General features: G+C 43.8%; 1 protein-coding gene across 7 annotated transcripts in view; it reads left to right on the top strand.

The window, feature by feature from the left end:
- The window catches only part of SLC4A4 (solute carrier family 4 member 4), a 205,742-nt gene that overhangs the window by 55,141 nt on the left and 133,980 nt on the right, over positions 1–16,621 (top strand). For all 7 annotated transcript variants that reach the window (XM_062614164.1, XM_062614169.1, XM_062614167.1 and 4 more), the window contains exon 2: positions 6,494–6,567. In XM_062614164.1, coding sequence (XP_062470148.1) covers positions 6,495–6,567 — 73 coding nt within the window. In that variant the 5' untranslated portion in view covers position 6,494. The remainder of the gene's footprint in view (positions 1–6,493; positions 6,568–16,621) is intronic.

The raw sequence follows: 16,621 nt of genomic DNA, 5'->3' as shown, positions 1-16,621 counted from the left end.
TGATCTTATGACACAGTCCACTTAGGCACTGGTTTCTCAAGAAGAGCTCTCACATGAGGCTTGAACAAGCAGCTACTTCATAAAACAAGATTGTTTTTACATAGACACGGGTTTAGTTGAAGAGCACATGAAAATGCTCTCGGAAGTCAGCCCTTTGGAGAGGTTTTATCTAAGGCTTGCTGAGCCTTGGGTCATGCACTGAATTATTGATCTGTTGAACACTGACTAATTTTGAGTGGGGCAAACACTTTATGGCTTGGGGTCATGTTTTCACCTTAGCTCTCTTCAGTCCACCCTGGATTGTGCTCTCTCCTTCTGCCCCTTTCCCATTTTCAAACTACTGAGAATTTGCTCATGGCTTTTCTTTTTTTTTTCCCAAGCAAATATTTTGAAGCAGGTTGGGGATTTTAGGAACATTTTCATACCAAAATCTTCTTTTTTCCATTAGTAGCCAAAACTGAAAAAATACGTAGTGATATCCAATTGGATGGGTAAAACGTGGTCAAATAAGAAATTGCCTGTGAGGCATAAAACTAACAAAAATATTGCAGGACATGAGATTGTCACAGAAATAAATGGCATAAAAACGCCAACTCAGATCCCCCAGGCTATCCTGAAATGATAGTTTTTAGGAAAAATCCACTGCTGCTTGTGGGTTTAAAACCTGTCACCATTCTGCCTCTAGAGGAAACTTATTTGTGATTTATATTTCATGCTTTGCAGAAGATGAAGCTGCAGAAATGTTTTGTTTATGTTAGTCTCAAACAGATATATTCATAGTATTTGCAGCCCAAAATCACTTCTTCCTTTTGATTGGCTCATCTCATAAAGCTCCTATGTAAATGCAGTCTTGAATTCCTTTCTGTACCCTTTCCTGGCTCTAGCTGCAGTCACTATAGCAGATGAATGGGGAAGATGGCAGGAACCTAGTGCTGAGTGGTAGATGTTCACCTCATCCTAGTGCAGAGAGGTCTGGAACCAAGATGCTGTGATTTCCAAACTAAGCTTGAAGGAAATGTGGACTTCTCCTTGCTAGTATGTCTCCAGTTACAGCTCCATGGTCTCCTTTAAGAGGAGAAAATGAAAGTAAACAGGCAGCTGAGTTTATCGGGTTTTATAGAGTTGTGTCATTTTATGGTAAGCAATCTAAACACAATAAAACAATGGCTTTAACTGCTACACCTACTGTAGGGTCCATTGCCAATATCCCCCTTGGATTTCCCTGTGTTTTGATAATGTTGCTTGGTTGTTTGTGCAGACGAAAGCTTCAACTTTGTTCACTGCTAATTATTTTTCCTGATAGTTTTTTCATTTTTGGATCCATATTGGATTGGATTTTTGGTATCCAAATTGAAGTGTCCTCCTGAAGTTCTCAGATATTTAAATTGAAACCCAAATGATACAACTTATGTTGTCAAAATAAATTCATATAATTCTTAGCTTGGTTTCAGGAAGGTGCTCTCATAGGCTTCACCTATGAGTTGAGATAAACCCTTTGAGTTCTTGACATTCCAGTCAGTAAGAGTTTTGAAAACAAGATTTAGTCAAGAACTGAGGCTCGTATTTAGATCCTGTAATGGGACCTAATTTCAGTCCCTGAGAACATCTCTGTAGAGTGAAACATGTCATGTAACAATGAGATGATCTAATTGGAATTTATTAAATCCCCAAACCAATAGAAGTCCGTGCCCCCTAGTTTTCAAATATGTCTTATTAAGGCATTTTAGTAATCTGAATAGAATGGCACAGTATCACTGAACCATCGAGGCACCTTTCCCAGAGTGAAATCCATGTAACCTGGGATATTTCACGCAAATAACTATATCCAGGTTTGTATTCTGCTTGTTGCTGTCTGATTGATCCAAGGCACCCAATAGCTTTGGGTTTCCCCATGGCCTTCCTAACTTGCTGACAAAACCAGAGTGTCAGTTGACAGGGAAAATACTTGAATCCAATGATTCAGGCAGCAGTGTAAAGACAAAGGGCTGCCCACAGAAAGCACACTTACCCTGTGCTTGCTATGTCCTTTCTCCAAAGCCCCTTTACCAAGTGTGCTTTGGTAATGAAACGCTTGTGTTGCTGTCATCCCCGAGAGATGTGAGCAAACAGCAGCAAACCTTTGAGTTTTCACATGCCCTTTGAAAAGACGAGTAGTCCAGAATGTGCAATTGCTCGTAATTTGGTCATACCATGATGAACTTGCAAAGCTTTCTCACTTTTTGCCTCCTCCTTGTTTCAATACAGCATGTGCTATTAACCAGCAGCCGTTTTGTATGCATTGTGGTCCAACACATGCTGGTGGTTCCTTGGCAATAAAAGGTAGGAGTTGGTGCTGCAAAAAAGCACAACTGAAAACAGATGAATGGTCCATGCTCCTTTAATGTTGTGTATGTTCTGTCCTTTTCCTATGTGTCTTGCATCGTCAGAAAAAAGGGTGCTTTGGCACTTTGCTTGCATTTGTTCGGCCTGGAGAAGAAAAGGATCAGGGGAAACCTTAGAGGAGCTTCCAGTGCCTAAAGGGGCTGACAAGAAATCCAAAGAGGGGCTTTTGACAAGGGACAGGACAAGGGGGAATGGCTTTAAACTGACAGAGGGGAGATTTAGATGAGATCTTAGGAAGAAGTTCTTCCCTGTGAGGGTGCTGAGGCCCTGGCACAGGTTGCCCAGAGGAGCTGGGGCTGCCCCATCCCTGGCAGTGTTCAAGGCCAGGCTGGACAGGGCTTTGAGGAATCTGGTCTAGTGGAAGGGGACCCTGCTTGTGGCGGGGCGTTGGAACTGGATGAGCTTTAAGGTCCCTTCCAACCCAAAGCAGTCTGTGATTCTATGATTACTCTTCAAATGTAGTTTGCGCATGGGCTCTGCATTATACTGTCTGATCCAGTTACAGCGCTGGCTCTGTTCTTTGTTCCCTTTGTTCAGTCCAGATTTTGCTGGTCTTTCTTCCTGATTTCAAAAGCCGTTTGAAATGGGAAGAATTGTAAAAGTTTATCAGCAAGTAGTAACCCTCGTTTCTGGCTCTCCAGCTACATGACACCTTTATTTGCTGGTGTGAGTGATACCTCAGTGCAGCAGCTCACATTGCCACATCAGCCCTTATTTATGTCAGGGACCTGTTTCCCTCTCCTGTCCTCACCTGTGAGACACTTGTTAAAATCCTATTGACACATCATATCATTCCCAGAAATGTCTGCTACCAATCTAATGATCTATCAATTACTCAAGCCAACTACTGAAGCAGCTCATGTTTTCTCACTTGAGTGTATTCTGTCAGACTACATGATTCACCCTGATACAGACAGGGAAAATAGGATCCCAGTATTACTATTATTTTATTAATTTTCAGGTTTGTTTCCAGAGCCTTGCAATAGCAGCAGTGAGGATTTGGATCTAGATAGAAAGTGTCTGAATGGCCTTTTACCTTACTAAAAGGAGCTGATAAACCAGGCTTAAACAAGGGCATGTTTCTGTTCAGAGACCCTAAAAAATCCCCCTTTCCCTCTCCCCCCTTTCTTCTGTCCAGTGTCTTCTCCATGGGATGGTGAAAATACCTTTTTCTGCGGCAGTGCTTCACTGATGGCACTCTGCCAGTTTTCCCCTCAAGACCTAAGTGGAGATTTTCTTGTTGCTTCACATGATAAAGGATGTTTTCTTGCTAGATTTTGGCCTGAAGAAATCCTGCAGTAATCCAAGATGGACAGAAAAGCCCAAGTCAAGGGAGGTGGCGCTTGGGTGTCTAATCCCTGAACTCCTGCGGATTAGAAACAAGTGCCATGCCAGGGCGATCCAAGCTCTATTCCTGGCCCTTTAAACCCCCCAGCTCCTTCAGATCCGCTCTGCGCCTGTTTCAGGGGAAAAGCATCAGGCTTGCAGTGTGGCTTAAGCACTTTTCCAACCTGTTAAATGGGATGGACTGGTGCAAGGGAAGAAACGTGCCATTCATTGCTCAGCAGCAAGTGGGTGCTGCTGTGATGGCCAATTTGAGCAGCCATTTCACCAGGTGGATGGCACCTGGTGAATTTTCAGCAGTCCTTGCAGGCAGTGGAAATTGCTCCCTTCCTTTCACCTCTTTTGTTTCTCCTCCTTGCCATAATACTTTCTTCTCAGTTGCTGCAAACTTGGACTGATGCTGCCTGACATGACATGGAGAAACTGACCTTGGAAAGTGGTGTGGGATGCGCTCAAGGAATGGAGGCAAACGCCAGGGCACGTTGTGTGTGAGGATGTTAGAACAGACTTTACGGAGTAATAAAGCACGTGTGATTTGTGTTTGGTCTGGAAATCCAGCCCCATCTGTTCCAGATTTTTTCAGTTGTGTTTATAGCAAGTAGCTACTGTGCTGGTGTGGGGAGGAAATAAGATAAATAAAAATTGGGCTGTGCCTTCACGACTACTGCAAAAAGGCAAAAGCATCCATGAAATAAGTTCCCTTCTGTTGCATTAGGAGAGATGTATAGTCTTGAATAATTTAATGAAAATTGGAGCTTTCGGTGAAGGATTCCATGTGCATGCCTGGGTGCTGGCTTTGTATGTTCTCTTGGCAAGAAGCACATCCTACCCTTCACACAGAGCAGCAGCTGCATGTGAAATGGTACCTTCCTTAAGCCAGGGAAATTTGTTCTTCAAATCCTCTGTATTCTGGGTCTGTGGCAGATAATGCAGGCAGAAACAGCCTGTGGGAAGGGGAAGTGGCCTTCTTTCAAGTGTCTGAATTGGAACTAAACTTAGGAGGTGATGCTTGTCTTTGTTTTGGGGTATGGTGCTATATTATTTGCTGACATCCGGTAATCCAAGTGAAAAATGGGTCTTTCCATATGCTTCCAAGTGGCTTTTAATCTGACCTATTTCACTTTGTTCTTTATCTGTGACATGTTTGAGACTCATTCACAGGAGCTGAACTGCAGACTAAGAGCTGAGAATGTGTCCAGTAGCGTGTTAGTAAAGGTGTTTGTGGTGGAGGAAGATTTGGCAAAGATGAGAATGTCTGCTCTGCTGCTGTTTTCAGAAAACCAGGGCCTGGGTACTTTATTTTGGGCTGGTTTTGTTTGTTGTCGTTCAGGTCCATGTTGACACACATGGTAGATAAGCTGAGACATTCTCATTTCTTGGTATTCACCTGGTCAGATTTTGTACTCTCCTGAATTTGAATGTGCACTTAAAAAACTCTATTGCTGCTACTGCATGTAGGAGATCATGCAGGCCAGGTTGGACCAGGCTTGGAGCAACCTGGTCTAGGGGAATGTGTCCCTACCCATGGGAGGGGGTTGGAACTAAATGAGCTTTAAGATCCCTTTCAACCCAAACTAGTCTGGGATTCTGCGCTAACAAGTGGAAGCAATAGAGATGCGAAGAAAGTTTGAAGGCTTTGTCTCTCTCTGTACTGAGTTTGTACCTATTCCATCTAGAGAATATAAGGAAAATGTCTTAATTTTTGATCATTATCCATATATGCCTGTTTCTTGCCATTGGTAGGAAAGCAGGTTACCGGCTTGGTCTCCCGTGTATTAAGATGGAAAGCTTCCACAGTGACTGTCCAGCAATGAGCAGCAAATGTGTGCTTAGCCTCTAAGGAGATTATTTAATATAGCTACATTTTTTCTTTGTTATTTTATCATCTTTTTATTTGCTTGTCAAAAGTGAATTTGGAACTGAACCTTGGAAAGCTTGCAGGGTCTTATTTTGTGTGTGAAATACAGCAGCAGGAGTTCTGGGCAGTGTCCCAGGAGGACTTTTATGGTGTAGAATTAGGAGTCTCTGCTATACAGAGAAGCAGATAAGAGGTGGAGGGGGAAGGAGACAGCTGCTAACACCCGTCCCCGAGTGGATGAATGAATGGGTGACACACAGAAATGACTGCTGTGATGGTCTGACTTGCTATCGCTCAGTCTCTGGATAATCCTCATATGTCAGATTTCTGTAAGGCCAGCATGTGACACAGAGCTCGCCTCCCAGCACACAAGTGTGCTCTGCTGATATTAAGAGGCTGGCTGGAGCCATTTGAATGTGTGTCTGCATCTATGTAGTGTGTGTGTGTGCTTGCTTGTGAGCGGGGTTCTGCCATCACGGTCTTCTAGAAGAGCTTAACAGAGAAACTGGAATCCCACAGACTCTTGGCTACTGCGTAGATAGCTCCAGACTTGCCTGTGTGTCTACATCATTTTTAGGGGAAAAAAAAAAAAAGGAGAAAGGAAAAGAAAAAAAAAGAAACAAGAAGCAGGAAAAACCGCAGAGATTTGTAGCCAGGATTACCTTTCTCCCACCTGTCACCACTGATGTCCTCTCAAGGTTAGAATTCGAGCTACGTGAGGCCAGCTTAAACCAAACGGCATCTGGAAGGAGCTCTATGAAGGAACCGCAGGCTCTGGAAGGAGAACAGCAGTGCCCACAGGAACATGAACAACAGCTTGCAAGTTAACCTGCCCAGGACCTGGGCTGGTTCAAACAGCTCGCTCCAGGAGAAGTCTGAGCGTTCCTTTTTTCTTTTCTATTACTACAGGATGGAGGACGAGGCAGTACTGGATAGAGGGGCTTCCTTCCTTAAACATGTATGTGATGAAGAAGAAGTGGAAGGTAAGAGACCTTGGACCGCTTACAATTTTGCATATAAGATGGGCATGGTTGGATAGCAGAGAAGAAGGGTGCCTTTGTTCTGCCAAGTAATTAATCTTAAAATTGAAACATCAGTAAGTTTGATTGGGGTAAAACTGACTTGTTAAAGAAGAGGATTTTGTTAAAGAAATTCTCTTTTTCAGTTGAGGAGTGCATGTCATTGTTGGTTGCTGGCACACGTTTCCACTCCCCACAAAGCCCTTTTTGCAGTGCCTTCCACAGTGACTGAAATATCAGAGCTGTTTGTGTTTCTTTCCTCTATGGATATAGTTTTTACAATATTGCAGATCACTTGGAAGTGCTGGAATACAGTGGCAGATGTCACAAAGGGAGAGGTGAACTGGAAAAACCAGCTGAATTTGTACTGAGTGTCGGGGTGGGCATAAGGCAGCAAGTGGATGTTTGCCTGGGTGATGCTTTTAGCTTAGGAGGCATAAAGAGAAGTTTTTTTCCTTTGAAAAGGAACTTTTTAACAAAGCACAGTTTCCTCGCTTTTTAGGAAATCCTTTGAAAGTGCTTTATTTTCTCTCCAACTAAAAATGTTGTGACATCCCAAAGGTGGAAGCAATTTCAAGAAATTTAAGGTTGTTTGTGGGAAATTATTAAGCTGATGGGAATGAATTATTTGCAGCAGATTCTCTTTTTCTTGGTTTCTTCATATCAGTTGACTGTGCGCTTGATAAACTAGTGGGGGAGAAGGAGGAAAGGATGGTAGGTGCCTAGAAGGGAAAGGAGGCCAGTGTTCACCTCACAGTGCTAGCATTCCCTTAAGTATATTATTTTATTCTAATTTCTTTATTTATTAACAAATGCATGTGGCTTTTTGGTTTAAAATGTTTTGAAAGCTGTAGGGTTACAGCCATGTCGTTGTCACTGGCAATGGACAGTGAAAGATCAAGAAGTATGAAGGAAAATTATCTCTGATATGATGAATTAGAGCACATCCAGCAAATGAAACCAGTCATTTCCATCAAAAGGCTTGTGTTTTCTTCCTCTCTTGGAGGTGCACAGATTATTCTATTGAGTAATCTGTGCTCAGTGGCTGTAAATCTTCGTGTTGGGTTTAATTAGGCCATTTGCTGTCTGCAGGGTTGGAATGACAGGGGTATTGTATTAGCCTTTTGCTCATAGAATAATTGACACTTTGGCACAGCAGAGACACTCGAGATGGGAAACAGGAAGAATATTTCTCATATTTTACTGCCTTAAACGTGGCCACATGCTGTTGGGGTGTGTATTTCTCCTGAGTGAAACTCCAGGAATATGGCACAACTTGTTTGTGAGGAGCAGTGTGGGAGCGTCCATTGATCTGTCTGCAGGTTCCTGAAAAAGGTTGTGGTTAATACTTCAATTCATATTTGTAGATGTGGTGTGTTTATCTCCATGTTCTGATGTAGATATCTTCATTTGATGTAGTTGGGCTAACAGACCAGCTGCAGTTCAGGAGAGGAAGAAGGAGAAGAGGAGGTGAAGCAAGTATTTCTAAGTACATACAACGGCCTCTCAGAACTGTAGCTGCTTGTCTGAGCCTTCAGAGAGACTGGGAGCTGTGTAATCAGCTAATTCCCTTGCGTGTGCTGAAGGCAGTGTCTTCTCACCAGGCTTCTGCGAAAGACCTGGCTACATCCCAAAAGGAGCTGCTGGCTGTGGTGGGGCTAGGGTTTATGCTGTAGCATCTGTCAGGGTCACCATGAATGCGTGGTGCATGTATGGTGAGTTGCTGCTCAGCCCCTCCACTCCTCTGGACTAGGACAGAATTCATAGCATACCTGGCAAATACGGGGCATTACCACAGTGCCAAGTAATCATTAAAGACACTTTGAAGAGATCTCATTTGCCTTAGAGGGGCAAATTTCCAACCTAAATGGTTCCAGAATTTGAGGTATGCCTCAGCTACATCTACCTTTCTACACAGATACACACACCCTGTATGTAAGTACTCTTAATTAATGTATGTGTGTGTCTAATGTGCACACGTGCACCCCATGTACAGTCATAGTCTACATGTGTAGAGTGAATTGTAGACTTAGAGAATGGTTTGAGCTTGAAGGGATCTTTTAAAGACCATCTAGTCCAACCCCCTGCCACAGGCAGGGACACCTTCCACCAGACCAGGTTGTTCCAAGCCCTGTCCAACCTGGCCTTGAACACTGCCAGGGATGGGGCAGCCACAGCTTCTCTGGGCAACCTGTGCCAGTGCCTCAGCACCCTCACAGGGAAGAACTTCTTATCCAATCTAAATCTATTCTCTCTCAGTTTAAGGTCTAACGGAAAGGCTAAAAAGATCCAATGGAAGGGCTAAATAAAACATTGGGTAGAAGACCTTAGGCTGACACTCGGTGCAGATGCTTTTAAGTCTCTCTGCTGGATTTCTGTGCTGCAAGTGAAGTGGTTTCAAGTCAAAGAGCATTTGTCTAGAGAGACCTGAAGGTGTTAGCTCCAAAGTGCTCTCCATTACTTCATCTACTTTCCTGTCGTGGTTATAAATTGCTTTTCTAAAAGATTTTGAGTAGAGGAAGGTAACAGTGAGTGGAATTGTTACCTCCAGATGTATTTTATTTTTCTGATAGTTTTTATTTTTAGCCTACTTTCACAAGGAAACAGCAGACATATCATAAAGCTGTTTATCTCTCTCGACTCTTCTTTCCATTCCTCTTACAATAATTTTTTGCACCTAAAAGTCAATATTGATCAAATTTCTCAAGAGGGCTCTTTAAAGCTACTCTTAATTTCAGTAAACTTGTAGGAAAACGAGAAACTGAGCAGAAAGGAGAGATAATTTTCTTTTCCCACTACTAAGGAAAGATGTTGCTTTTTGAAGAGGCAGAAAACCAGACATTTCTGGTCAGCAGGATGTTGGAACATCTTCAGCATGGGTAGTTATCATTAATGCCATTGCTGAGTAAATGTAATGTTAGTAGAAACCATACATACCTGACAATGGTATGTCCTTGGGAGGGCTCAGTTGATTAATTCTGTGCATGTTATTTATAAAATCAGAGAATGCTTTGTGTTGGAAGGGACCTGAAAGATCATCTTAGTTCCAGCCCCTTGCCACTGGCCATCATTGATGTTGAACTTAAGTACCCAGAAATGTGACTTGCTGATACAAGGAATCTGCCAGGGTATGGTTTGGAGTATGGAAAGAGTGCAAGAAGGAAAATGTAGGTTTTCTTGGGAGAAATAGGAAGAGGCGCTGCCCTAAGGAGCGAACCTCCTGTGCGAGAAATCCATTCCCATTCATTTTGAGCACTGCATGTTCCTTTCCTTGAAGGTAACGATGTCTTGCTGTAGTGCCACTGTTAGGAGTGCTGGTATGTGTGACATAAACAGATTACTTAATAACCAATTTTGCAAGAGGGGAAAAGTAAAGCTCCACCTTATCCTTTGAGATAAGGTATTCTTGGCTCTTTAAGCCCAACTTCCCCTGGGCTCGCTACCGCCCTGACTTCACAGCGGGGTGGAGGATGCTTGATTTCAAGTCTGACAACTGCACTGCTGGAAGGCCCCAGGAGCATTTTGGCTGCTTGTATTCGGAGTTGGGGACCAGCATTCTTCTTGGGTGTTTTGTCAGATGATTTGCAAAATAAAGGTCTAGAGCATCTCTTACATATTGTTGTTGTAGGAGTGAATTCAGGAAACAATGCTGTTGCATTGGACACTTTTTCATGCGTCCTGTTATGAGATTTACTACATAGAGAACCTAAACCAGGGATTTTATAATGGCTTTCTGTAACTAGTTCTTCCACCCTAGCTGACTGCTCCCCATGTGTTCCTCCTCCTCGGTTTCTATTCTTGACCCTATTGTGTCACTGCTAGTTGCTGGTAAAAGGCTGTGTGATGCCATAAGCCTGAGATGATTTCTTGGTGCTTGGATCAATGAAGAGAGAGGTTGAAAGGGTCAGGAAAACTGTGAAAATCTTTACCTTTATTAACAGCCAGCAGAAGGCAGGAGAAATGATCTCTGTTTACCCAGTTCCTTTGTTTTCTTTTTCTTCTTGCCTCTCATCCCCACCCTCATTTTTTGATCCCTGACTGTGGGCAGACCTTTGCCATTCTCAGAAATAACGAGAAGACCTGTTTCATGTCAGTTAGAGTTTTTAATTGCTTCTGAAAGAAATATGATTTAAAAATAAATCAGGTAAAGTCTTAGCACGGAATGTACTTCATTAATATTCTTGGGGTACCTTTAATTTATATGAGGAGACAGAGTAGGCTGTGTTTTGCTTTGGTAAAACTGAGTCAGGCTTTGCTGGTGCAAAAGCAAGACACTGAGGACTTGAGCACTGCCTTTTTGCACTCTTTCCATATAGCAGCTGCCACAACTTGGGAATGGCAGGCATGGATTGGAACCTAAATGCTGCCCCATGCATCTAGTAAAACCGAGATGGGTGGTTTGAATCTTCTCAGCTTTAAATTGTCTGGATGAAAGGCCTCAGATGAGCTGCTCCCCAGCTTTAATTCTCCCTGCTGTTTGGCAGGACACTGAAAAGTGTTGTTAACTGGTTTGTTATAGATGAAAAGGACTTTGTGAAGTGCTATGACTTCACTGCAGACTTTTGAGAGTATGGTAAATCCCTATGGAAAAGTTGGGAGGGGTTTTTGAGTGTTAATAAAGTCAGTAGTACAAATGCTGTGAGGTCTGGGAAGTACAAATCACTCATGAAGTGGTTCATAAATTTTTGTTGTTAGGATAATATAACTTTTGGGTCACTGGTTAGCTTGATGCTAGTAAATCGTAGGATCACAGACTGGTTTGGGACCAAAGGGAAAGGGACTGTAAAGCTCATCCAGTTCCAACCCCCCTGCCATGGGCAGGGACACCTTCCACTAGACCAGATTGCTCCAAGCCCCGTCCAACCTGGCCTTGAACACTGCCAGGGATGGGGCAGCCACAGCTTCTCTGGGGAACCTGTGCCAGCACTGCACCATTCTCACAGGAAGAACTTCTTCCTAATGTCTAATCTGAATTTCCCTTGTGTAAGTTTGAGCCCATTACCCTTTGTCCTGTCACTGCAGTCCCTGATGAAGAGTGATGAATCTGTGAGTATACTTGCTACTGACAGTTTCCAGCAGGCATCTGTGTTCCCCATCCCTGCATGGGATACCGTTCTGGTCACTGCAGATGTGTTTCATTTGTTGTCGGGCATCAGCATTAACTTTCAGGTTGCTGGGGTTGTGGTAGAAGGTGTTGATATCTGCCTGCGCTGAGCTCCATGAGAAAAACAGCACTCCAAGTGCAGATGATAATAAACTGATTTTACTGAAGGTGGTGATAAGTTGGCTGTGCACACAGAAGAAATGGAGAAAATGTTGTAAGAACAGCTGAGTCAATATGTGATGTGGTTTGCCAGTTGTGAAGGGAAGGTGGCATTTTCTTTTAGGCAGTGGTAAGTTTTGCACTCACACAGGCTGTGCGTGTAAGGTAAGTGGCAGGGAAGAAGAGTGTTTCCATACCATTCCATACCTTGTGGCTGCCCCATCCCTGGCAGTGTTCAAGGCCAGTTTGGATGAGGTTTGGAGCACCCTCGTCTAGTGGAAGGTGTTCCTGCCTGTGGCAGGGGGTTGGACTAGATGGTCTTTAAAAGGTCCCTTCCAATCCAAACCATTCTGTGATTCTATATGATTCATTCTGGTAGAGATGGGCTTTTCCCCATCTCTGATCAGTTTAGAAACAGTCATTAGCTGAGAGCCATGCTAATTAGAAAGGTGGCCTCCCTTACAGCCTGTGATGAGATCAGCTTCCCTGGGTGAATGTTTTCAGTACATGGGCAATCCTGAAGCTGCTGGTCCCCATCAAGAGAGAGCAGGAGCTTGAACAGTGTGCAGCAGTCCAGTCCATGGGTATGTCCCTCCATTGTCTCAGTGTGCTCATGATAATGGCTCTACAAAGGTCACTTTTAAGCCCTCTCTTAATTTGTGCTTCAGTTCCTGTAGCTGCTGCGCCGTGTCAGTGTATATACAGGCTGTTGGAACAGTTGTGCAGCTGCTGTTTGTGTGATGGTTTGGTCCTCTCCTGGGTCATTTCGGTTAGGATTCAAGTCTAGGCTTGTTGAACTGTCTTCTCCCACCCATTATATATACTTTCCTCTGCCCAACCGCTTTTTTTAAGGTACAGTTGTAGTGGATATGACAGTTCAGCATGGAGATTGAAGAACTGAGTCAGCTTGTGCTCAGATGTGAGCCCCAGATGTGCTCATTACCCGTCCGGAATTTTTCTGAGGCATTTAAAATGAGAAAGTAACACAAAATGTGTTGGGCAGGCCCAGTTGCAGTTGTAAGGTGTGCAGTGCTGGTGTTTGTTCTGTTTGGCTGCATTTAGCAAACTCTTGGTGTGGTTTTTGCCTGTTCACCGCATGGACAGATTTTTGAGAGATGTACTCCATGCCATAAATCAAGGCGTAGAGAGGTAGCAAAGGTAAATGACAGAACCCACTTGGCAAACAGGGAGAGATACTGAGGTAGAAAGTGGAAGGTACCTGACCCCGTGTCAGGGTTGGGTCCCTTCGAGCTTGGCCACGTCAAGCAGTCACAGTCTTCGTGTAGCTAGGAAACACAGGAGTGTCCTTCCCTCTCTTATCTGTGTGCCCAGACCTAGTGGAGCTGGGCTTAATCTGGAAACTGATGCTAGGGCTGTTCCTATAGCTTGCTAGGATAACTGCAATCTGTACACTAGTTCAGTCTCAGCCTTCATGGAGGTCTGTCCCTTCCTTTCCTTTGGGCAGTTAGGAGGACTTAATATGAGCTGCCTGGCACTTGGCAAACCCAAGGAAACAGGGTGCTGGCTTCAGTAGATCTCTGCCCGCCACGCTGCAGTTAGGTATCTTGGTTTTGTTGCTAACCTGTGCCCAGCCTTTGCTGTTTGTTCTTCAGGCTTTGGACAGCCTGCTGCTCTGCGCGGTCATTGGTGGTGATTAGGACTTCAGGCTCGGAAAAGTCAATGGTGTTTGCTTCAGAGTTTAAAGGGTAGATTTCAGCGGCATGCTTTCCTACTGCTGGTGTGCAAGTGGTAAAGCAGCTGCCAGCCTCTGGTACCTAGAAAGCGGTTTGAGGTTCTCTCTCTGAGATGGGCCAGCCTTTTATTGCAGTTTTTATTTATATTGGAGGGTGATCTAAAGCCTACCTAGCTTGATATCTATGTACTTGATGTAGAAGTACAGCTTGGTATTTCTGTAGACAGCCTTGGTAATTAATAAGATGGAAATATGGAGAATGAGGCTAAGGTTTTGGAAGAAGTTCTTCCCTGTGAGGGTGGTGAGGTGCTGGCACAGGTTGCCCAGAGAAGCTGTGGCTGCCCCACCCCTGGCAGTGTTCAAGGCCAGGTTGGACGGGGCTTTGAGCAACCTGGTCTAGTGGAAGGTGTCCCTGGCTGTGGCAGAGGGTTGGAACTGGATAAGCTTTAAGGTCCCTTCCATCCTAAACCATTCTGTGACTCTATGATCTTCAGCCTACATGGGCTATTTTCAGTGGTCATTTCGGAAGGGACCACAGTTCTACAAGGTCAATGCTTGAGGCAGATGCTGGAAAATCCCAAGGTACCATGCTTCCGAGCAGCTTGTCCTAAAGCACGGCTCCCCTCCTCTGACCTGTTCCCTGGAGTCATGCATTTTTAAAGTCTTCCTTTTGTTTCTGTGGAATCCAAGCAGTACTGGCAAGATTAGATCAGATCACAGGAGGACAGGTTCAGTGGCTTCTGTAACCTCCCACAGCTCGGAAGAAGGGAGAAAGAAAAGCAGCTTATGGGGTTGTGGGTAAGAAAGAGTCTCGCAATGGGTTATATAAAGCTCAGTGAGAATACCCCAAACACATGTTTATTGTTCTGTCTAAACAATGTCTACCCATTAAGTCATTGCCAACTTCCTTATATTTTACTGTCATGGAACAGTACCTTATAGCTGTCACCAACATGTGTCTTCTGGGCTTTGTATTCTGATTAATTCCTAGTATAGTTTTTAGCAAATGACTTGGTCTGCTCCTTATAAACAAACGGGCTTTGTAGGATTTTCAGTAAGTCAGATGAAGACCTCATTTTTTTAGTTTTCTCTACCTATTTAGATGTTCTTGACTTGATTTTGTGTGAGCTTCTTCTTTTGGAGCCATCCTGTTCTTCAGGGCATGTTGCTAACTCACCTTTTAAACATGCTTCACTGGAGGAATCTGGCAGTTCAAGTCTGGGTCACTGGTGGGTATTGAAACAGAGAAGTGCAAGGTTTAGACAGATGGCCAGGAGGACTTTCTTGCTGGCTAACTATAGTGTTGTTACGTGGGAACCTTTTAAAGACGGCAGAGGTCACTTTACATAAAGATTAAACTAAGCTTTTCAGGATATTGACATTCTAGAAGTGTGGTGCTATAAAAGAGGGAAGAAAAATCTCTTGTTTTCCATGCTGTTTTCTCCTACACAGCTCAGTTCCTTGCCCTTTGTAGTGATTTTAGTAAAAGGTTCTATATAAAGATATGGAGTGTGTAAATACATAAAATGATCTTTGGACAAGTTCTCTGCTCGATTAAATAACTGCATCTTCATTGCTGATGCTAGATCCTCACTTGAATACTTTTAGCTACAAATTTGGGGTTCTTTTGTTAGAGCTGGCAGAGAGCTTTGTTGTTTCTAATCTTGTACCTTCCAATTTCATCTATCAGTTGCTTAGTAGCTGGGGTTTTGTCTCTTATGGAGCTTCTGCTTTCCTTTTTTGCCCTTTACTGCATCTCTCCCATTGCAGGCTGTTCTCCTGAGGGCATTTATTAGGTTGTGAGCCCCCTACTCAACCTTATGTTTGTCCTTTTACAAGTGTTTGGTCCCATCACCTGATAGGTTCAAACTGACCCTTGTCTTTGGGCAGCTACTGCATACCATGGAAGAATTAGTCGATTACACTTTACTAGTGTTTTAAAAGCCCTTATGCCTGAGGGCCTTCCTGATCTCAGTTTTTTTTCAGCTACCTGGTTAAAGACTTGTGCTTCTTTATTCCAGTCTTTTCCATACAGACATAATTTCTTCTGCCTCTCCCAGCCAGTCTTATTCAGCATCCTCTGTCCAACTCCAGTGATCCACCTGCTATTGCTGGTCCTGTGGCAGTCTGAGCTCAGTCCCTCCAAAGACCTTGTGTTCCCTTGATGAGAGCCTCTTCCAGAGAGGTGATTTTGTGCCCAAGCATCACCACTGTAAGACACACAAGTGTGTTTCTGCACTAGTAAAATCATTACTGTGACAGAAAGAGCTGAGTCTGTGAGGGCTACCCTCTCTTTGGAAGGAAATGCATCTTCCATGTGGTTCTGCTGTGGGATCTGGATCTGCTTTATCTCCAACTGCTATGTTAGCTTGTTGAGATTTCACCCAAATTTCAGCAAAGTGCTCAGTGAATCCCTCTGCTGTGTAGCTGATGTACAAGTTTTTATTCATGAGGAAGATCAGTTACTTGAATATCAGGATGTTCTGAAAACCCTGTGGGGACCAAGGGATGAGCCTGATCAGCCCATCTATAGGGTTGGTTCTGGCTTGGTTTTGTTTTCTTTGGATTTCCAGTATCTGTGTTTATATGCATTAACAGGAATGGCACTTAGCTCTTCAACAGTGCTAGAGAAAATCATCATAGTTCTTAGTTTTAATGCATGAACCAGCCATGTTCACCCACAGGTCTTGTGAACTTCCATCTCTGTTCTCCTACTCCTAATTTACATCTTCCTGATGTATCACTGAAAATATTCCTAGTGGTCTGTAGGTTTTGTAACTTGTGTTTTCAGCTGTGTGGAAATTAAGGCTCTTTCTGATTGCTCTGGGCGCATTTTTAGGTGGAATATGATGATTGTATAGAAGGGTCTATGAGAGCTGATTCTGTTCCAGGGGTGCAGATAGTTATCTGAGACTGCCCTGGGAAGTGGAGCTGTTGGGGTGGAGGACCCTGCTCCTCTGCTGGCACCAGTACCTCTAACCCTTCCAAACCAGGTATCATTAAGGGCACCCAGCACATGACGGTGTGGCCATTTGTTCTTATTTCTTGAGCTGATTGGAAAC

This window comes from Pezoporus occidentalis, unplaced genomic scaffold (assembly GCF_034315485.1).
Source record: "Pezoporus occidentalis ecotype Australia unplaced genomic scaffold, CSIRO_AGI_Poc_V1 ctg172, whole genome shotgun sequence".
Taxonomy (NCBI): domain Eukaryota; kingdom Metazoa; phylum Chordata; class Aves; order Psittaciformes; family Psittacidae; genus Pezoporus; species Pezoporus occidentalis.
Note: the sequence above shows the minus strand (reverse complement) of the source record. Positions and strands in the feature narration are given on the sequence as shown.